The 23359-nt window shown below is 33.9% G+C and overlaps 1 protein-coding gene across 4 annotated transcripts in view; it reads right to left on the reverse strand.

Annotated features, from left to right (window-relative positions):
• The window catches only part of Ctl2 (Choline transporter-like 2), a 60078-nt gene that overhangs the window by 30852 nt on the left and 5867 nt on the right, over window positions 1–23359 (reverse strand). Inside the window, exons 1-2 of one of the 4 annotated variants that reach the window (XM_076418316.1) lie at window positions 16784–16910; window positions 13348–13401 (exon numbers count right to left, since the gene is read on the reverse strand). In XM_076418316.1, the coding sequence (XP_076274431.1) occupies window positions 13348–13378 (31 nt within the window). In that variant the 5' untranslated portion in view covers window positions 13379–13401; window positions 16784–16910. Of the gene's footprint in view, window positions 1–13347; window positions 13402–13719; window positions 13866–16783; window positions 16911–23359 lie in introns of those variants that run through there. The other 3 variants (XM_076418319.1, XM_076418315.1, XM_076418317.1) reach the window with 3 other exon arrangements.

The following is a 23359-nucleotide window of genomic DNA, read 5'->3' on the forward strand; positions in this document are numbered from 1 at the left end:
TAATCCGTACCCGTCCGAAATATCCCCAACAGAAGAAAATAACATAGACTTTCTTAACACTCCGTTTTAACTGGATCTGCCACATGAGAAGTTTAATGTTAAGCAAGTAAAACAAACAATAATTAAAGAAATTAATCCTAAAAAGGCTCCTGGTTTTGACCTAATAACTAAGAAGAATCTTAAAAGAGTTGTCAGGAAAGTGCATCAAATTAATTACATTCATATTTAATGCCATACTTTGTTTTGACTTATTATTTAATGACATAATCACAGAGGAGAGAAATATTATTCCAGACCATCAATTTTGCTTCCGCAATAAACACGGAAAAATATAACAAATACATAGATTAGTTAACCAAATTAACAAAAACTTAAACGATAAAAAATCAGCTGCATTTCTCGGTATTTCTCAGGCCTTCGACAAGGTTGTAGCACACAGACAGACTCTTTATTGTCAAAAAGGGTGACGAACACACTGACTTACATTTGATATATTCGGGTGTTCCGCAGGGAAATGTTCTTGGCCCATTGTTATATCTATTGTATACAGATGACCTACCGACCTCAAGAAACACTACTTCTTCAATATATGCTCACGATACAGCGGTTTTATCATCACACGAGGATCAAATATCAGCCACAAGAAACCTCCAACTTCATCTTAACAAAGTTGAATTGTGGTTCAAAATGTGGCTTATCAAAGCAAATGAGACAAAATCTACCCATGTTACATTCACCCTTTGTAGAAGAACATGTACCTCAGTAAAATTGAATAATCATGAACTTCCGCAATCAGACAACGTTAAATATCCTGGAATGCATTTTGATCGATACGGTTTGACATGCAAAAACATCTACTGACAAAACGCAAACAGCTTGGGCATAAACTAAACCAAATGTACTGGCTGATAAGACGTAAATCTAACTTATCATTAGATAACAAAGTTTAGCTGTATAAGTCACTACTTATGCCCATTTGGACCTATGATAATGAATTTTGAGGTACTACTAGTAAATCTAACATAGATATCCTCCAGAGATTCCAGAATAAAGTGTTGCGAGTCATCGTCGATGTCCCATATTAAATAAATATATTAAAGAAATAATATTATAATACTTATTGCCCACGGGCCGATTGTTAAAGTTCTAAGAGATTGATAAAAAACAAATAGAAACAAACTTGTATTATATAACGGACTGATTGTAATTTTGTTCCCAAACTAATTGTCATAAAACTTTTAGTGGGTTATTCAGTATAAAACCACAAAGATTCCAAATATTCCAAAATATTGTATTCGCTTCAACAAAGATTATTTATACACCCTTCGACAGCTCACAAAATGTCGATCGTTTAGTTTAGTATACTTTGTACCGATCAAAATCAGTTTGACGTGTTTTATATTGTGCCAATCCTTCAAACTTGGAAAGCTATAATAAATTTTCTAAATAAAAGGTGAGCACTATGCGTCATTACAGGAATTAAGTAGGTAAATAATCATTTTAGAACGTATAGCAACACAATTATATATACTACAGTAACTATTATTCTTCTATTTCAAATGAATTATACGTGTATCCCATTCATGTTATCTAATTTCAAATGCGCATTGTAAACTACGATTCTCCTATTTATTTATAATTTTTGGTAGGCACGTTATTTTATATCAAATTGAATGCTCCCCCTCATTTTTGTGTGTTGCCAGTTTGCCTTTGTTGGCCTTTTAAATGTCATTATCTCTACCCAAATTCCCATAACCTATCTCTCATATGATATGTCTCTCTATGAAATGGTTTCCCAAGCTTGATGACCACTTTACTCTTCAAGCTTCTCTCCTAATTTCAGGAAAAAAAAGATGACTTGTTGGATAACGATACGACACAATATTGAGGGTTCTTATCTATTAGAAAACAGACCAAAAATATATTTTGTTTTTTGCTGGCTTCGATTCATCAAATGCAGTGCCTAACATGGTAATTATCATAAGAAATACTTATTGCACTAATTAATTACATCTTACACTAGATATGCTTAGTACAATCTTAATATACAAATTAATTTATTACTACTGTTCTGGAAGTACAAACATTAATACACAAGCAAGGCGAGTACGGGATTAATATCCCAAATTAAAATAAAACTAATCTACTTAAGTTAAGAATACACTTAAACACTATACAAGTTCGTGTGGTTTGGTTCGCTTCAATCTTCTGATTTCTTGCGTTGTTGTCCAGTAACTGCCTTGCTTACACGTTGTTGTGATTCAGCAACAATTATTTCATGTCTTAAACCGAAATCTTGGATACCTTCGTATATCCATTTGATTTCGAGGTCATCGTGCAACTCTATGTTCGTTACGTAGCGATAAGCATTGGTAATTAATCGTAGAAATTTGTTTTGGTTACGTTGGATTAGTAGTTGGTTTGATGTGTTAGAGTAAACCCATATTTGCACACCATAGATCCAAAAAGTTCTTGCATTCGCAGACAAGGGTTCATATTTAATATCTAAATTTTGCCTTTCTAAATGTTACCTTTCAAACGTGCTAATGACGTGTTCATCGAATACGTATCTATTTTAATACATTTATACAACCACTTGTATACTTTTGCCTAACCAAAAAGTCAATGCACGCCATAGATGACATCGAATATATTGTCAACTGCAGCTTGTAAAAATATAAAATCGTTTCAAACTAGGAGCGAATTTACCACTCTCCTTCTGTCTAGTTAAATAGAGATATAATGCAACATTCGATTTGGGTTGATGTCATGTTGCCAAATGTCTGCAAAATTCTTTAAGACATTGTGATGACAGTTAAAGGTTATAATCGGATAAACGTAAGACAAAAGTCAAATTTGATGTGACATGCTGACGTCATACATTTTTATGACCTTTATTGGGTGGTTTATTTGACGAGTTTTAATAATATAATGCCAGGACAATATAAATAATATATCTGAGTCATGATAAGGAAAATATTTCTTTATTTTAAAAATAGACCCTTTTTACGATATACCGATATTTTTTTGTAATTTTTATCGTGGAGCCTAATCTAATTAACAACTGATTTATCACCGTTAATTGTTCTTTAAATGTTATTATCTTGTAGAAATATAAAATTGCGAACTGTTTAAATAATTAGTTAATTAAGTCGAAATCTAAGATAACGCATGAATCACTTAATTGCCCCGTTTTATCAGTTTGCATAGTATTTAGAAATGTGGGTGGTGTGCTTAAATTTGGTTAGTTTTCGTTTCTATTAGATAGATTAGATTTCATTATTCGTTTTTCTAGTATGGTCTGTTGTATGGACCGTTTTCATTAGAAGAAATATATATTGTGCCGTTTTATGTCCACATTTTATCGGAATCGTAAAATTTCCAGGATATCCTGCACGAATTTCGAAAACCAACTGGCAATAAAATTGCTGCTGTTACATTAACAGATAAATGTAAATCGATGTAAAGTAAACTTGGAGTATATTCTTGGTTTAGGAATTAAATAAGAACGGAATGAGTCAAAATAAGAAATATATTCGAATATATCTAAAGAATTAAAAGTATCTACCATTTACATGGTTTTCATTTTTGTGATCTTCATAATACCAGGTGTACCGAAAAGTTATTACAGGCTTTTCTTCATGTTGCTACGCTTAAGTAAGTATGCGATGTTATGAGTTGACATATATGACATTTTATTCTACTGGCATAAAGATTCACAGCAATACTCATAGATTTATACCTCTTTGATAAAGTCAAGTTTCGTGCCTAAAAACGTGTATTTCCAGCACGCATTACTTTTCATATTTAACCAAAATAAAAGCCGCTGAAAGTCATCGTTTGATGGTAGAAATTTGCGGTGGTGAGCATGCTATTATCTTAAAAACAGGTGAAAGATGTTTTCGAAAATTCAAAAGTGGTTATTTCAATGTGCAAAACAACAAAACGTTCTGGTAGACTAGTAAGGTTTCTTATATATATATATATATATATATATATATATATATATATATATATATATATATATATGCAAGTCTCTTATATCCATCATAAAACGGTTCCAAAATAAAGTGTTGCGTACTATTGTCGATGTTCCATGTTCCGTACTATGCTTCAAATGAAGTGATACAACGCGATATTCCTCTAGAACCAATAACGAGTGTACTTTAACGTATTCGAGTGAAGGATTTTGAAAGTGCGTCAGTGCGTCCCAATGTATTCGCTAATCAGCGAAGCCACAGTGCGTAGACTAAAACCTCTAACAGCATCCGATGCGATTATTGGAGATATATATGCTTTAGAATAAGACTAATTAATTAAAATAGCATTTTATATCGACTAATATTCGATATAAGACCCAAAGATGGCATATATACAAATATACACGTATATATCATATGCAGATACCATATAATCATACAGTTTAAACTGACAAGAAAAATCGTTGTTTTTATTATATTTTTGTTTAAACAATGATAAAGATATAGAATTACAGGGAGACTATCTGAAGGAGTATTTATTTTTCCGATAGAATTCCAGGAAAGGTGTTGTTAAAAGCATTTAAGTGCTGCAGGAACCTTAACGCGATAATATTTCATGGATAAGAACAAATCAGTGTACAAGAATTGTTTACTGAAAAAGGAAATTTCGAAAGATATGACAATGAATGAAAATAGGGTGACAAACAAAAAAAATAAAATAGGTCATTGATTAAAGGCTTGTATTTAATTTATTTACTTTAAAAGAATGACATATGTGGAAATCACATCGTGAAATAAGTTCAAAATTCGAAAATAAAAAGTATCTTCTGCCATCATTCTCCAAAATAGGTATAACTAAAGAAAGTAGAAAATATTGTCGAATTGGACATTTTTTGAAGAATCTTACTGAATTTAAAATTTGGTGGACGCAGGAACAAATATTCTTCCTTAATGAATAATAGTAACTGAAATAGATCTAGAGACATAGAGTACTATTTTGTTAAATACATAAATCCTTAACTTACTATATGTTAACACAGATACTAGAAATGTAATATAGAGGATCAAGGACATTGTTTAAGAATATAAATAAATAAAATTGTTCTTCATTATGAATTTTAAAGAAAATATATGATATGACTAAAAGATCAAAATTTCATAGAAGGCTATATAGATAAAGTAACAAACACATAAACATTAACATGTGGTCCATAGTTGTTGGAATGAAAGATAACTCTGTCATATCTTTTTTTGTTAATTGTTGTTGCAGCATTATCCAATGATGTTTTGTTTTATTTATACTAGCTGTTAGTTCGACCTGATCTTCCGATGACTTCCAAAGTTTAACCTCTGCCTGATAATTATGAACGTGTAACCCAAGTAGCCCGCCAAAGTCATCCGGTTGTCAAACGTATTTAACATTCTTCAAACAATGGGGATAAGAAGTTATAAACCGTCAAACGTTATTTTAATACTTTGCTTATTTTAATAAATTTCAAAATTCCGAAGTCAGGCAGAACAGATTGAGTTTCTAAATCAGTTACTTTGAACGGGAACGAGATAATTGAGGCACCCTTTTGTGAACCACCTTTAATGAAAGTAAAACATATTACCTGGACATATAATTGTTAATTAGGTGGATTAAGCCTCCAGGGGACACAACTACAAACGCGTCTAGAACTCTAACTGATAGGTGGTATGGTTGAATATAAATATAATCAAACAAAACCCTAACCTACAAACTATTATAATTTGCATTAGATTTACTATGATGTTAAAATAAATTATATGTGATAATAGTGTTCAAATTATTTAATTATTTAATTATTTTATTCATATAAGAATTTTTTCAAAGCCAAACACAAATCTTCTTTGGATAGACTACAAATACTTTACTATTATTAAAATTTTATTATTATATATTTCAGATACTGTGATCAATTCTTCTAGCGAATCTGAGGTATAATCGAGCACCAAAGACTTTATATTTTTACTGATATCTTTTCTATTTTACAACACAAATGTTAGAACAAAGAAATATGGCGATGTAACAAAATAGTATCGATTCAAATCTAATTAAAACTCGTTTATTTATCTGGAAAATTAGTGTCGCATATAGGATTATAATGTCTCTAATTAGTATTCGATGAAGGAAATGCTGCAGGTAAAAACAATTGACTATTACAAAAAGTAGGTCGATATCAGATAGTGAAGGTCGATGTATATGTTAAGTCATCAAACCACAAAACGTGAATATTGTAATATCGACAATCGCCACAGATTTTTTACAATTGCCAATGCAAAACCAAAAAGAAAAACAATATAATTTTGGATTTACCAGAAAAAAAACATGCATACTAGGGAGTAGTTTTTTTAAATAAAAACATAATTTAATACAATTATTTCCGAGACAACTGTTAATATGGGAAGTATCCATAGAAAACGTAAGAAAATCCAGCCCTTCGAAGGATATGTCATCACTTTAAATACTGTTAGGAAACATAGGCATTAAATAGTATAAAAACCCCAGATCCAATGCAAATCTCAGACATTGCTTTTAAAGGAATACAGTATTTAAAACATATAATAAAATTAAGGTAAACTTGTTATTTCAATTTATGTACACTCACCGGTATTTCAAAATAGAGCAATAGGCCACCCTTGGCAAGACATTTTTTGTAAATCATAATATTTTTTAATTTATTGCAGATATATTGTTCTTTAAGCTAGGCACATTAATCGAACAAAAATATCACAAGTGGTCATGCAGTATCGAAGATACCATATTAAAGATCGAGATATTCCAGTATTCAGTTCAGACAATATTTAGTTGTGTTTATGTAATTTACTTTTTCAGTAATAGGCCTGGAAAACGATAAACAATGGTTCAGATGTCTAAACCATATAGCCACAAAGGTCTTCCTCTCTATCACTGCATATTCAATCAGATAGAGTTGTTATGGGATGTGAAAAGAATAATTACAATAGGCATGCAGGCCAAGAGAGATATATAAGCAAAGACTGTTTGGATATATGTAAAATATTGTCTACAATAACACCCTTCGGCTTTGATCAACTCCATCAGACAACAGAATCAATACAGAATAAAAAATCAACAAATGGTGAAATTGTGAACTAATGCTATACTGAAAATTAACAGCTTAGTTATTGACTTGAATAGTGGATTAGAATGTGACAGTGGGTGAATGAAACTTTCTGGATGTGGTATAATGATTTCATGCTGAAAATAAAAAGACAGGGCGATGAGAGTGGAAACAATTAAAAGTGAGTATATAATTAATATAGAAAAACTGTAGAAAATTATATTGTAGAGTATGAAATATTTCCGTGCATACACATATGTGAAATTGTTCAGAATATATATGACCATTTGGTTAAAATGTACGAGGAGACAATAAATACTAACAGTTTTGCAGATATAGAAAATGCATTAGGAAGAATATAATAAAAAAAACTAAAGAGAAATATAGTGATACCAGAATAATTTGACAAGAAAACACAACAACAAAGGCAGACAGAAGTAACTATAAAAGGGTGAATACGTTCTTTAATAAAAGTAAAATACATTACACAGATATACAATTGTTAATTAGGATTAGGCCTTCCAGGGATACCATAGATGATTTAGAAAAAAGTCCAATGTAAATATATTAAAAAAGCTCTAATCTACAAACTAATGTGACTGTTTAATTAACTGTAGCTTAAGTCCTCCGATAATATTTGCATTAGATGTACCACAATATTAAAATAAACTATATTTTATAACATGTTAGTTGGATTATTTGATTTATATTAGAATGCTGTTATGTATCAAAGCTAAAATAAACGAAAACTTTTAAAATGTTAAAGTTAAATGCTACAACATTGCGACGTTTTGACGTCATAAGTTGAGGTAACCTGAATCCATTGCTACTTTGGATAGAGTATATTTGAATTAGTTTCGCAGGTAGCCAGGCAGTTTCCAAGACTGGGAGATGTAGTTGAAGGTCGTCTATGAACGCAAATGAATATAATAAAAGGTTGGTAAGATTGGCGTTCTAGAGATGTTGGATATATTGTCAGATGTCAACTTTTGACCTGCATTTAAAGTGATTGGAATTGTTGTCACCACAGATCGTTGTCTAGTATCAAATATGGAACGGTATTTCCAGAAACTGAGGTCAAACCACAGATTCGTCAGACCATGAATGCGACGAGTATTGTTCAAAGAACACAAGTGTGCTCACATGTTCGTGAATCATTTAGTATAATCGCAATACCACCAGTTCTTGTTTTTAAACCGAAATTGCTTGATTCACTTTCTGAATATTTATCTCATAATTAGCGTAGTCGGTAGCATTAAGAGACCATAGTGTTCTTCTCGTGTGTATACATTAAGTTAGCAGAAATTGACTTACATACCAAGAAAAGAAGACAGGTTGACGTCGACAGTCGTTCCGCCGCCGCAGTTGCAAATTGTAAGCTCGCAAAATGTGAATTGAGTGTATTCATAGTTCCCTGGCCATAAACTGGTACAGCCGAAAAAGTTCAGTCTTAGTCTAAGGAGTGTCAGTTTATTATCAAACATCTTCGCTGGCCAGCACAATCGCCAGATCTCAAACATAACTAAACCATTATGGGGAGCTTTAGGGGTACAATAATTGATCAAGAACATTCCGTTGGAAACTATTCAGACACTCTTCCGCTCGAAGTTCGAGAATCAAGAACTTCGATTAATGATACGTGAAGAGGCTTAAAGTAAAGCTAAAAATATAGAGCAAGTTCATAGATTGGTCAATCAAATAAATAAAAATTTAAATAAAAAAGATATTGGTCGGCTGCATTCCTCGATATATATCAAGCTTTTGATAACGTATGGCATACTGGACTAGACTTCTGTCCCACTCACTACCGTCTTTCAACTACTACTACTGAAGGACTTGGCCACCAGTATATCCCCATAACAGGTCAATTGAAATTGAAAACTCCCCGGCCTGACACACAGATGGCGCTACTAAAATTTAATAACCGTAAATTGAAATTGAATGAAATAGCAGACACTCTAAAGATATCAACTGAACATGTATATCATATCATTCACGAATGTGCAAAGTGGGTGCCGCGCGAGCTCAGTTTTGACCAAAAGCAACGACGAGTTGATGATTCGGAGCAGTGTTTGAAGATGATCAAGCGTAATAAACCCGAGTTTTTGCGTCGATATCTGACAATGGATCAAACATGACTCCATCATTTCACTCCGAAGTCCAATCGACAGTCATCAGAGTGGACTGCACTCGATGAACCCGCTCCAAAGCATGGGAAAACGCAACAAGGCGTCGGCTGGCAAGGTTATGGCGTCGGTATTTTGGGATTCGCATGGAATAATTTTCATTGACTACCTTGAAAAAATGAGGACCATCAACAACGACTATTACATAGCGTTATTGGACCATTTGAAGGACGAAATCGCCGAAAAACGACCGCATTTGAAGGAAAAGAAAGTGCTGCTTCACCGTGTCACAAGTCAGTGAAAACACATGATAACGCACCGTGTCACAAGTTAGGGAAAACGATGGCAAAAATCCATGAATTGGGCTTCGAATTGCTTCCTTAACCACAGTATTCTCCAGATCTACAAAAGTAATATCGAAAAGTTGAAGGGTCGCCTATAATCAGTGTATCACCATTGAAGGGATTTATGTTGAACAAAAAAAACTAATTTTGCCAAAAAATGTGTTTTACTATAGTAAGACGGGGACTTTTCAATCGACCTATTAATTATGAACTTCAGCAAACAAATAATGTTAAATATCTCGGAATGCCTCTATATTGATGCTTAAATTGAAAGAAACACGTACTAACAAAGCGTAAACAATTTGGGGCAAAATGACCCAGTTGTATTGAATCATAGGGCATAAATCCAAATTATCTTCAGATAATAAGTCATTTCCTAGACCCATATGAATGTATGGTATCGATCTGTGGGGTACTACTAGCAAATCCAACATAGCCATCCTTCAGATATTCCCAAATAAAGAGCTATATGCCCTAAGAAATGTTGACGCCCCATATTATGCTAGCAAGAACCTAATTCAGTCCGATATCCCTTTTAAAATAATCTGAAAGAGTGTCAGTGCATCCGAATGCACTCGCCAAACAATTAAATATGCGCAATGTCAGTGAAGTGCAAACATATTAATAGACACATACAATAGATGTTAGAATAACAGAATAGTAATTAAATCAAGTATAATACTAGTTTATACGTTTGTACAGGTGGTCGTACACTGATTGTGTATAACATAAATCTCATCAAATACTTATTGCCCATTGGACAGATTGTGGAACGCTCAGATAATAATAAAAAAAATTCTTAATAAATAAGTATTATGTATATAAAAATATATTTTTCATTTAAAATACACATTGAATAATTATTTTATTTTGCTTATATAGGATTGCAGATTAAATTAAAAAATCTTCTCCCTCATCCGGATTATGAGCTACTAAATTCTTACTCATAGATCGTCATTTTACTAAAAAACAAGGCGATGAATATGCCCAATTACACGCAATATATTTAGGAGTTCTGCAAGGTAGTTTACTGGGTCTATACATTCTGTACACAGCCGATAAACCAACTACCACCAACTGAATACTTTGAAGTCGGTGCCGAGCCCAAACAATACAAAAATAATAATATAATTTTGTGACATACACAACAAAGTAAATTACCAACAAAACAAATCTAAATTGTTGCTCCGCGCCGAGTTGAAAGTGATCAGTTGGTAGTAGTTAAAGTAATATTGTAAATAGATTAATAGGTTTAGGTAGGTATTAAGCTAAATTGTGTGTATATAGTTGAATATAAAATACGGGTAGTAGATAGGTTAAATAAGGTGTTTGTTTATTTTTATTTAGTTATTACAACGATTATTATATGCTAATCTATATCATATTTATTTTAAAATGTTTTTTTTTGTGTCAAAAATCTAAGTTTGGTTATTTTTTAATTTTTAGTAAGTTCCTTATTTATTTTCTTGAAATATTATTTATTACTTATTTATTTTTGTTCAAAATATTTTATTTACTTTTACTTTTCACTACAAATATTTACGCTATCCGGTAAGCTCGCTCAGTGTATCTTTATTTGTGGCAACAATAATTACGTCAAAACTATATCAGTGTAATTTTTAGTAGTCATTCTATTAAAATGTAAGCTTTTGCTAAAATGTAAACAAAAGGTACTCATTTTTGTAGATGAAAGATACCGAATATCATCTAAACATCAGACAAGGTATCGAATAAACAACGATCTTTTCAGCATAAACAGTATATTATTGCATAAACAGATTTTAAACTAATCAGAAATGTTTTGCATTTCCTGTTAAATTCGTGAATGAGTGTGGCTCGAAATAGTAATGGTTGGGAATTTCACGGTGAATCATCCAAATGTGTATATGTTTCGATATCTTACAAGAAACGTCATAAAACTCCATGATTACTGGGAGATACAAACTACCGAAAGAAACGCGTGGTTAAGAAATTGTTACCACTAAGCCCTAACCCTTAAAAGATACATGTAAAGTTTGACAGCTGTCGGATCATTAGCTTGTGAATTATAACATTTTGAGTGAAGCAACTTTTGTTATTGTGAAAAAATGGATAAAAAGGAATTTCGCGTGTTGATAAAATATTGCTTTTTGAAGGGAAAAAAATCAGTTGAAGCAAAAATTTGGCTTGATGCAGAGTTTCCGAACACTGCCCCAGGAAAATCAACCATCAAGGATTGATATGCTAGACGTGGTGAAATGAGCACCGAAGACGGTGAACACAACGGACGCCCAAATGAGGTTGTTACCGACGAAGACATTCAAAAAATCCACAAAATGATTTTGAATGACTGTAAATTGAAACTGAGTGAAATTGCGGATACTCTAAAGATATCAACTGAACGTGTACATTATATCATTCACGAATATTTGGGTATGAGAAAGCTCTGTGCAAAGTGGGTGCCGCGCGAGCTCACTTTTGACCAAAAATAAAGATAAGTTGATGATTCGGAGCAGAGTTTTTGCGTCGAAATATGATAATTGATGAAATATGGCACCAACATTTTACTCCGAAGACCAATCGACAGTCATTCAAGTGGACTGCACACGATGAACCCGCTGTCTGTCTGTATTTTGGGATGCGCATAAAATAATTTTCATTGACTAGCTTGAAAAAGGAAGGACCATCAATAGTGACTATTACATAGCGCTACTGGACCGTTTGAAGGAAATCGTCAAAAAATGGCCGCCTTTCAAGAAAAAGAAAGTGCTGCTTCACCAAGACACTGCACCGTGTCACAAGTCAGTTGAAAACGATGGCAAAAATCCATCCATCCACTGTATTCTCCAGATCTGGCCTACAGCGACTATTTGCTGTTCTCAGATCTCAAAAGAATACTCGATGGGGAAAATGAAGAGGAAATCGCTGAAACTGAGGCCTATTTTGAAGCAAAAGACAAACAATACTACAAGAATGGTATCGAAAAGTTGGAGGGTCACAATAATCAGTGTATTACCCTTGAAGGGAATTATGTTGAATAAAAAAAACTAATTTTACCAAAAAATCTGTTTTTCTGTGGTACATACTTTACTCGTTTTACTTGAATTTTTAACGCAAGCACAATAGAACTGTCATAATAAATTAATTCGTATATTAAGATTGTACTAAGCATATCTAATGTAAGATGTAATTAATTAAAACAAAATTAAATATCAAGAACTAACGAACGATATAGATATACCGTTCTTCCCGATAAATTTTTGCCACATTTCTAGTAAAACCGTAAACCCGTCATTGTACTTCTCAAATTTCTGTGCGAAAAAACACAATCAACTTCGGAAAGATCTAACGAATCGTCTCTCTACAACCCCCCTCGCTACGAATTTAAACCCAATTTCCGGGAAGCGAATCATAAATTCACAAAATACACAAAAAAAGTTACGGTTGCACCAACTATAAGTACTATACCTCGGTATCAGCCGGACCTTTCACTCGCTAATCGCCAGTTGATTTTATTTACGTCCGTCATTGTGCTTTGTACACAAGAGAAATACAATTAAAATGCGATATAGCAGACTGGTAGTAAGATTAATATTAACAAAGTACTATACGGCGAAACACAATTTAATGTTAATTATATAATGGATGTTTGCGATAATTGTCAAAAGTCAAGATTACAGATATGAACGAAAATAATACGAAACAAATAAAAGGAAATAAAAATATTTTTTCTAAACCGGATGATCAACATCTGTCCCGTGACGTATCACACCCGCATCAACCCTTCGCGCAAATAACAAAAGAATAGACTTACCTCTAGGTTCCGGGGCGGTTTTTCTACCCATCTTGACGGGACGTCAGGCTGAAACTAAACAATACGCTAAGTCGTCGCTATCAAATGTTATAAACGTTATCTTATCGACGAATTAATGAAAATCACATAAGTATTTAATAAACAACACTGGTGCACATTATAATCTTTTGTATTTCCTAAAACTACGGCGCTATGACCGCTATCTGTTTCTTGAATGTTTTAGCGAGTTCGGTGACATATCACGCGAAATTAGTTGTCTACGGATCGCAGATTTATTGACGATAATCTCTTCGACGTTATGCAAAACGATCAATATTTATTTATATGACGATTAAATGCACGTAAAACTAATCCAAATATCAAACGGCTTACCATATCTCATGATAATCGATGGAAAAATTAAAAATAAAAACACCACCAATCACCGACTGAACATATAAACAAACTGACAGGAACGTTTCTACGTTTTCGACTGGTAAAAAGTGCGTCCTTGGTACCAGTTCTGCACCGCCACTGTCACGGCATGATTTTATGTTTCGAACTTTCTCCTACTATTCGGATCGAATCCCAGGTACGCGGGCGCGTTTTACCCAGGTAGACGGACCGGATGGTTCGAATGCGTCCATTTACCGATAGGAATCGCCAACAGATGTTCTATTCCGAAAGAGCAGAATCCTGTCGCGCTCCCAGATCATCCCGACAGTGTGGATGTTTCTAAAAATACCGGACAAAAGCCTATTATTCGCCTTCGAGCATAATTCGGTTTTTCCGGTCTTTCTCGGGTGTACATAATTCGTCCGAAAAACCGCGTTAACAAGCCTCGTTTTGGTTCTCATAGTCTAAGAGCTAGCGACGTTTTTGAGAGAGAATTTCATGTAAGCTGATCTTTTACTTGTTCGAATCTAGCCTGACAGTTTTCACAACTACGCGTCCTTTTCTATAAACGCCTTCCTGTTTAACACAGCTGTGGTTAAAAGTCATTTTTAGGTTAATTTTGTATTTGTAATTTGTTGAAGTAATATAATTATTTCATAGACAAAATTAGCAGCACATAATGCGAAAATATATGATAAGGTATCAATTAATAGTAAAATATTATCATTTTATAACAATAATTTTGTAGATTGTTGTGGAACAAAAGTTATATTTTTATGTCAAATAATATATACATGCACACATACATACTGCCCTGCAATATTCCTGGATGTCTCACAAGCTTTTGATCGGGTTTGGCACTTGGGATTAATCTGTAAGATGTGCAAATTGTTACCGTGTAACTATTGTCAACTGCTGGAGTCATATCTTTTCGGAAGAAAATTTAGAGTATCGCACGAAATTGCGTTCTCGACATTTAAAACTATTTCGGCTGGAGTTTCACAAGGTAGCGTCTTAGGACCTCTCCTATACCTGTTCTACACTGCTGACATTCCAACAACAAAAGAAACGCTACTTGGAACCTTTGCTGGCGACACAATTATTATGGCAAACGACATATGTCTGCCTAGGGCAGTAGAAAAAGTACAAGTGGAAGTCAACAGCATCTACAAATGGACGAAAGATTGGAAAATTCAACTTAATAACTCCAAATCTGTCCACGTAAATTTTGCATTGCGGCGAAATCACTCAGGCAGAATCAGCTAAATACCTCGGAATCCATCTTGACGGTAGATTAAATTGGAAACAACATGTTGGACAAAAAGCAAAACACATTAGAACCAAAATAAAACAACTATACTGGTTAGTCGGAAGATACTCTCAACTTGATCTAAAATCAAAGAGGTTGATCTATAATACAATTATAAAGCCAATTTGGACCTATGGGGTGCAAATATGGGGTTGCACTAAAAACTCAAATCGGTTAGTCGTACAGCGCTGTCAAAACAAGGTTCTTCGATTGATTACCAATGCCTATCGCTATGTAATTAATGAAGAACTGCACGATGACCTGGAAATCAAATGGATTTGCGAAGTTATCCAAGATTTTGCCTTGAAAGACGAAAGAAGATTACTAAATCGTACTAACGTGGAAGCAATACAACTGCTGGACAGCGCGCAGGATGTCAGAAGAATGAAGCGAATCAAACCATACGAACTTATATAAACTGTATACAAATGAAAAGTAGTAATAAATTAATTTATAATTAAGATTGTATTAAGCGTATCTAATAAAGATGTTATAAATATATATATTATAAATTATATATTATGTAAATATATATATATATATATATATATATATATATATATATAAGCAGATGGGATAAATGTCGAAATGGGAGGGAGCAGATAAATAATGTCGAAATGTTACGTCATTTAACAAAGTTATTGTAATAAATGGAATAAAATAAATAAAGAAAATGTAGTCTAAGCAATACACGTTTAGAGACATACACACAAACTATATAAATAATAAGCACTATATTATTATCATTGTATAATATATAAGCACCTCGCATGCACATTCGCACTTGTTCTAATCTAGCCTGAGAGTTATAAACGCCTGGTTGTTCAACACAGTTGTGTTTAGAAGACATTTTTAGGTTAATTTTGTATTTACATTTTGTTAAGGTAATATAATTATTTCATAGGTAACAAATGTATTATCCAAGTTATCATTAGATAATAAGGTATTGCTCTATACTCAAGCCTATTTGGTCATATGGAATCCAACTATGGGGTACCGTTAGCAAATCTAATATATCCATCATTCAACAGTTCCAAAATAAAGTGTTGCGTGCCATTGTTGATGCTTCGAACTTTGTTTCAAATGAAGTGATACAACGCGATATTCCTCTAGAACCTATAACGATTTTGTTCTTTTTATTTTTTAAAGTCTACTTTTACCAACTAAGGGTTTATCTGGACTGGACCTACAGTTTAACCTGGGCTCGTAACCACGGTCCCCGGCATTAAGCCTACCGACTGGCGAGTGATTAACTTAGAAATCATCCTAGAAGACATCCGGTCTTACCCAGCCTGGTTACTGGCGTGGCTGGGATAATTTTCATTGTCGGATTTTGCACTCTTGCCTAGGACAATGACAAATATAAATTTACGACCATGCTCCATCAGGATTCGAACCCGCGACTATCGCAACCTAATCCTGTTATAATAAGGTTTGGTATAATTTTAGTACTAGTAATTGTAAGGGTTTATTAAAAATATCACCTAAAAAATATCACATAAAATATGTTGCAGTAAAGTATCAATAATCTTTGTCTCCGATATATCAACATTTTTTTAGAAATAAAAAGTAACATCTGGCGCATTACAAACAATAAAAAAAATGTCTAGCAATGAATGAAGTATTTTTGTTAAGCCTATTTTTACCTGTACAGGTACAATGTGCACTGGTAAACGCAACCCCTGGAGCCAGCCAGATGGGTAGGGTGCTGACCGAGAGAGTGAGAGATGATATGTCAAAAAATGAGCTTACCTGAAATTCTTGTTTTCTCTACGTTGCTAGCTCCCATCCTATCGTGTCGCACATCACAAAACTAAACCGTTCCCATTAAAAACTATAAATTATGCAATATTGTTAGTTGTAATATATCAAAACAAAGACGTTTAGATAAGATACTTAATGTAACTACAGTACATGCGACGTCCTGGAACTTTTATTGGATAATGCCCGTTTAGAAGCGGGGGAATAGGTGTAGAGGCTTCAAAAAATTCAACTCTTTTGTTGTTTCATCGATAGTACAACTATTCAAGAATATGCTCTGAAAATTTCAATAATAGTCATAAGCCTTTCAGTGAGCGTCTTCCCGTCTAATGGGTGATGCGTGACGTAGTAAGGAATAGTATTGGAAGGATTATTTGTTACAAAAAACAAAAAAATCAAAGTAGAAGAAAATTAAAATTTATCGATAGATTATTTGCCCAAGAGATGTTTAGGCGGTCATATCCAAAATTAGGAACAATATTCCACAAATTAAAAGTACAATTAAAGGAATTAATTATCCAAAAGAAGTGAAGGAAATGGTGGCTGAAAAACAAAAATTACGAAAGAAATGACAACAAAATAGAACACCTGAGAATAAAAATACTTTAAACAGTATAATCCAATGACTGAAAAGGGAAATACTAGAAATTAAAAACAACTCCATGAATAACTATCTGAGAAATTCAACAGATGATACAGAAACTTATTATTCACTCTGGAAAGCCACGAAATATCTAAAGTGCTCATGTCTACACAATCCACCTATAAGAGACCTATGTGGGATTTGGGCACGTGACAATCACCAAGAAGCAGAAGCATTTGCTGAATATCTAGAAAAAACTTTAAAAGCAAACGAAACTAATATTGAATATAATATGCCGCACATAGAAGCTGAAAATTCAATGATTGAATTAGTCACGCCGAAAAAGCCAACCAAAGTTATTAAAACTGACATTAACCTCAGGGAATCACCAGGCTACGATTTAATAACAGGAGAATTACTGCAAAAACTACCAAGAAAAGGAATTATAAAACTCACCAACTTGAGCAATACAGCATTTAGATTAAAACATGTCCCAGGTATTTGGAAGATGGCGGAAATTATAATGATCCCAAAACCTGAGAAGTCACCAAACGAAATAAAAGCCATAGACCTATATCACTGCTGCCAGTAATATCTAAGTTTAGTTTTGAAAAACTCCTGTTCAAAAGAATAAAACCGATCATAGAGAGAAAAAACCTAATACCAACACACCAGTTTGGGTTTATTAGCAAGCATTCAACAATTGACCAGGTCCAGATGTTATTGAAAATGCCTACGAAAGTCAAAAGTATACTCGGCTATATTCTTATACGTAGCACAAGCCTTCGATAAGATTTGGCATGAAAGCCTTGTTCATAAACTACAGATAATCTTACCAAAACAACACACCGAACTATTAAAATCGTATATTACGACCAGAATGTTTAGAGTTAAACGAGAAGAAGCTTACTCTACAATAAAAGAAGCTAAAACAAATGTACCACAAGGAAATGTACTGGGGCCAATGCTTTATCTACTCTACACTTGTGATATACCGCAAATGGAGAATATTACGATGGCTACATCTGCTGATGATACTGCGATTATAGCTGTCGGAGACAATAGTGAAGAGGCCTCATGAAAATTACAACAGGCAAGTGGCAATATAAATAATTGGACACAAGCTTGGAAAATAAAAATTAACGAAAGTAAATCTGTGCATGTGCAGTTCACCTACAATCAGACCGTACAAGCACCAGTAACATTAAATAACACTATCATTCCATATAGTAACAACTCTAAATATCTCGGAATGACTCTTGATGCAAAACTTCGCTGGAAGTAACATACAAAGAAGGAACGAAAAGAACTGAAATTAATATATTGGAAAGTGTACTAGCAAATTGGAAGAAAATCATAATTATCAGTACATAATAAATTGCTATTATATAAACAAATACTGAAACCTATATGGACATACGGAGTTCGATTATGGGGATACTCTGCAAAGAATAACATAAACAAAATACAAATTTTTCAGAACAAAGTCTTGAGAGGTATTGTGGGCGCATCCAAATACTAGGGACTGATTACCTACATCGAGACCTTCAGATACCCACAGTCAGTCAAGAAATCAAGAGAATTGCAAGGGGGCAAGAGGAAAGACTCCGTTCTCATGAGAATATTGAAGTATTACAGCTTTTGGATACCACCAGAACAGGACACAGACTCAAAAGAATCAAACCATCTGATCTTGTGTAGTGTTGTGTATTGAGGTGCATATAATAAAAAATATGTATAAATATTATTTCATCAGAGGCTGAGTTAGGGCCGATGGGTCCCCCTAGTTATATACCTAGATTTAAGTTATCATAAAGACAAATTGTAGGTTAGTCGGAAACCACTAGTAATTATGTAATAATTAAATAATTATAAAAAAATATTTTTAAAAATTGCAAATGAAAATTTCAATTCAACAGTTTGGAGATTGGCTCCAAAACATTTGCATTATGGTTTAAAAATCATTGAGGTCTCGGCATTTGGCTGCGTCCTCATTTAATGAAGGAACTTCCAGCATTTTAACAATTCTGAACGAGCTTAATATTACCATTGGTAGCGGAAGCTTCAAGTATGACCAAGAAGTTGACAATCCGACAAAATCGACGCAGCTCCCTGGATAGTAAAGAAGCTCGAAAAGCTCGAAAAAACAGCTGCTAAAAATTACACATATGAAGATGATGAAGGACCGCAATATAATATCGAGATAACTTTTTAATTAGTAATTTGTTTAAATTAATTAATTACTGCCGAAAACTTACCTCTACTGCTACTCTAACTTTCAAACGTTTTTCTCAAAAATATGTTTTTAGAATTTGTGTACATTCTAGCTCTTACATTTATATATATATATATATATATATATATATATATATATATATATATATATATATATATATGCACATGTACAATATTTTCTAAGAATATAAATAAAAAATAAACGATAATAATAATAAAAATGTAGCGAATTGAGGCATGTCGAATTTTACATCGTGGAATAACGGTCTACAAAATACTCAGAAATATAATCCCAGATGTTGAACACGGGCGGGGTGCCAATTGGAACCCGACACCGAATAGCTGGCGGCAACCCCGAGACGTTTATCTGGGATATTACTGAAGGGTATTTCGGTCATTCAGTGCTCAACCCTCGTTTGGTTAAGACGTGCCACCATCGACTGCCCAAGCCTCGTCAACAGGTAACTCCGCTGCCATCCTTTTTATCTTTGTATTTTTCTCATTTTTTATATTGTCAATAAATAACGGTCACATCATGTAAACACCACTGTTTCATTTCGATTTACCTCCATTCACCGAGCCACATCATTTTTACCCTAAAGTGGTGACCCCGACGTGATCTTTCGCAAAATTGGGTTTGGACTCGTGAATGGAGGGTACGTAGAAAATGGTGTATTTTACGTGACCGTTATATTTTTTTTGTTTCAAAATTTTAAATATTTTTAATTCGATTCCTTTTCAATTTTACCTTCAAGATTCATTTTCATTTTATTCCGATTAATTTCATTATTTCCAATTAATTCTTTAAATTTTTTTTTGTCAAAATTTTTATTTCACAATCTTTTGGAATGTTTTTGCATCACTGCTTAATCATCAGCGTCTCGGCTAAACATTTCTTTCGGCGCTATGTTTAAATCATAATGTCTTCCTTCGCTCGCCGTCTCCGTCATAATGGCAGATATTTTGATTTGAAAGGCTTTGGGCAGCTTCGGTCGGATACCGTCGTTATTTGTTTTTTTCTGAATTAACCTAACGTATGTGACTACGGATTAGTCACAGAGCAGCTCTAGAAGCTAGGTACCGATTGCAGTCACCGTAGACTCGTTATGTCTTCGCCGAAGTACCAGAATTGCTAACGTCTCGTCGTCGAAGAAAATAAGGTACCACGTCGTCGAACAGTCGATCCTCCCACAGCGTCGATTACGGGAGCCCTGTCTGAAGAATAGCTTGTTTTCAACGTCGTCGATGGATTACATTCAAGTGCCAAAGCGACGATGATGCAACGGTATCTGTAGGACCGGAAGATATCAACAGCCGTACCAGATCGCAACCGTACCAACCACAACCGTTTCGAACTATCATATTTTTTCAAAGCCCATTTTACACAGCACATTTTGTTTGGTATATGTTTTTTTTTTGTATTTGATATTTTTTGCAAACATTTTTGTATTTTTGTTGAAGTAATTTTATGTAAAATTCTGGCAGGGGAGTATTGTAGCGAATTGAGGCATGTCGAATTTTACATCGTGGAATAACGGTCTACAAAATACTCAGAAATATAATCCCAGATGTTGAACACGGGCGGGGTGCCAATTGGAACCCGACACCGAATAGCTGGCGGCAACCCCGAGACGTTTATCTGGGATATTACTGAAGGGTATTTCGGTCATTCAGTGCTCAACCCTCGTTTGGTTAAGACGTGCCACCATCGACTGCCCAAGCCTCGTCAACAGGTAACTCCGCTGCCATCCTTTTTATCTTTGTATTTTTCTCATTTTTTATATTGTCAATAAATAACGGTCACATCATGTAAACACCACTGTTTCATTTCGATTTACCTCCATTCACCGAGCCACATCATTTTTACCCTAAAAAAAAATCATAAAAATTACCTGAAATACACCGTCCTACACCTATTTCCCCCCTTACGTGCAGTTGTTAGGCGATCAATAATAGTTGGAATAAAGCATTGCACTGCGTCGATTTTGTCATTAGAAACTAGACAAAATTTCAATCGAATAAAAGGCTAATAGACATACCAGGCGTACCGAAAAGTCATTACCAGTTTTTTTTTCGGAAAAAAAACTACATAATTTTCAAGAAAATAGAAAAATATTCGAGGCATTTTCTTATTTCTTGGAAAATGGCGAAGTACTGCTCCGAAAGCGCGTGCCCCATTGGTGCGAAAAGTTGATAGTTGGTGCGATAATATGTCCCATCCAAGTACTGATTTTTCTTTGAGACAGCGCGTCATTCTGTTGTAAAATCGCATTGCCCTGTCTTCGGGCTCATTCTGGACGTTTTTCGTTTAAACCAAGATTCAAACTGATCATTTGCTGTCGGTGGAGATCACTGTTAATTGTTTCACCAAGTTTCAAGAGTTCGTAATATACCACGGCCTACTGGTCTCATCAAACACAGAGCGTTGTCTTGCGACCAAAACGATTTGGCCTTGAAGTCGATCGGCCCGCTTCACCATGACATTTTGCGCTTAAGATTTTCAAAATAAATCCACTTTTCATCACAAGTCATTATTCGATGCAGAAATGACTTCCGATCACAGACGGTATTTCGATTTTCCATTTGCCTGTTATCCAATTGATGTGGTACCCATCTTCCCATCTTTTAGATTTTCACCATGGTACTAATCGATCGCTAATAGATTCTTGGGTCACATTTAACGCCAATTGTTTTTGAGTTTGGTGTGGGTCTTCATCCAATAACTCTAGCAGTTTCGCATTTTCAAACTTTTTCTGTCTACCAGACGTCCACTGTCGTGCACATCAACACTTCTGAATTTTTGAAATCACTCCTCACGTGTTTTTAAAGTTAGAGTTAAACGATGACTTTTAGCGGCTTTTTTCCTTTTATAAAATACTAGCGACCCGCCCCGGCTTCGCACGGGTGCAATGCTGATACTAAATTAAATACACTACAGAAAAAATATGAACGTTGTATATAAAAACATAGCGGCCCGCTCCGACTTTGCACGGGCATAAAATATATATGCCTATGTCACTCAATGAAAACATGATTAAAATCGATCCAGTATTTTTGGTTCATTCATTACTGCCCTTGGCCTGCACGCATTAAATTTGGAGTAAAACAATTCCTCTTCCCCTATACTTACTATGAAGATTTCCTGCTATCTTTGGAATATCTAAATTCATACAATTTTTATTACATTACACATTTTTAAACGCAAATTTTAAATTTGTAATATCTCCGAAAATATTTGTTTAATTTACATGCTGTAAGGAACCATATTGATCTATATTAATTGCACACTGTATTTAAGGTACTTAATTCGATAAGGATTAATGCCGTATTGCTTAAAATAGCTTCGTAAATAAGCCATTTTCTCACGTAAAAAGTAAACAATAAAAATGGTTAATGTGGGTTATCCCTAAAAGATAAACATATACCATCGCGGACTTTTTTGTAGACCTTTTTATGGTGTACAATACTGTAGTACATTAATTTGATCTAACTCGTAGGGTTAGGCAGCGTTTTTGCTAATTGCTAAATAAGCCTAAAAAAATAGGTTAATTTACGACATCACGTTAGAAACCTCTAAAATTAGCAATGTTGCCTTAGTATATTATGCATATATTATACATATAAACCTTCCTCTTGAATCATTCTATCTATTGAAAAAAACCGCATCAAAATCCGTTGCGTAGTTTTAAAGATTTAAGCGCACATAGGGATATAGGGACAGAAAAGGCGACTTTGTTTTATACTATGTA

This window comes from Rhynchophorus ferrugineus, unplaced genomic scaffold (genome assembly GCF_030347505.1).
Source record: "Rhynchophorus ferrugineus isolate W39M unplaced genomic scaffold, kcgeb_rfMv2 rfM11, whole genome shotgun sequence".
In the NCBI taxonomy this organism is placed as follows: domain Eukaryota; kingdom Metazoa; phylum Arthropoda; class Insecta; order Coleoptera; family Curculionidae; genus Rhynchophorus; species Rhynchophorus ferrugineus.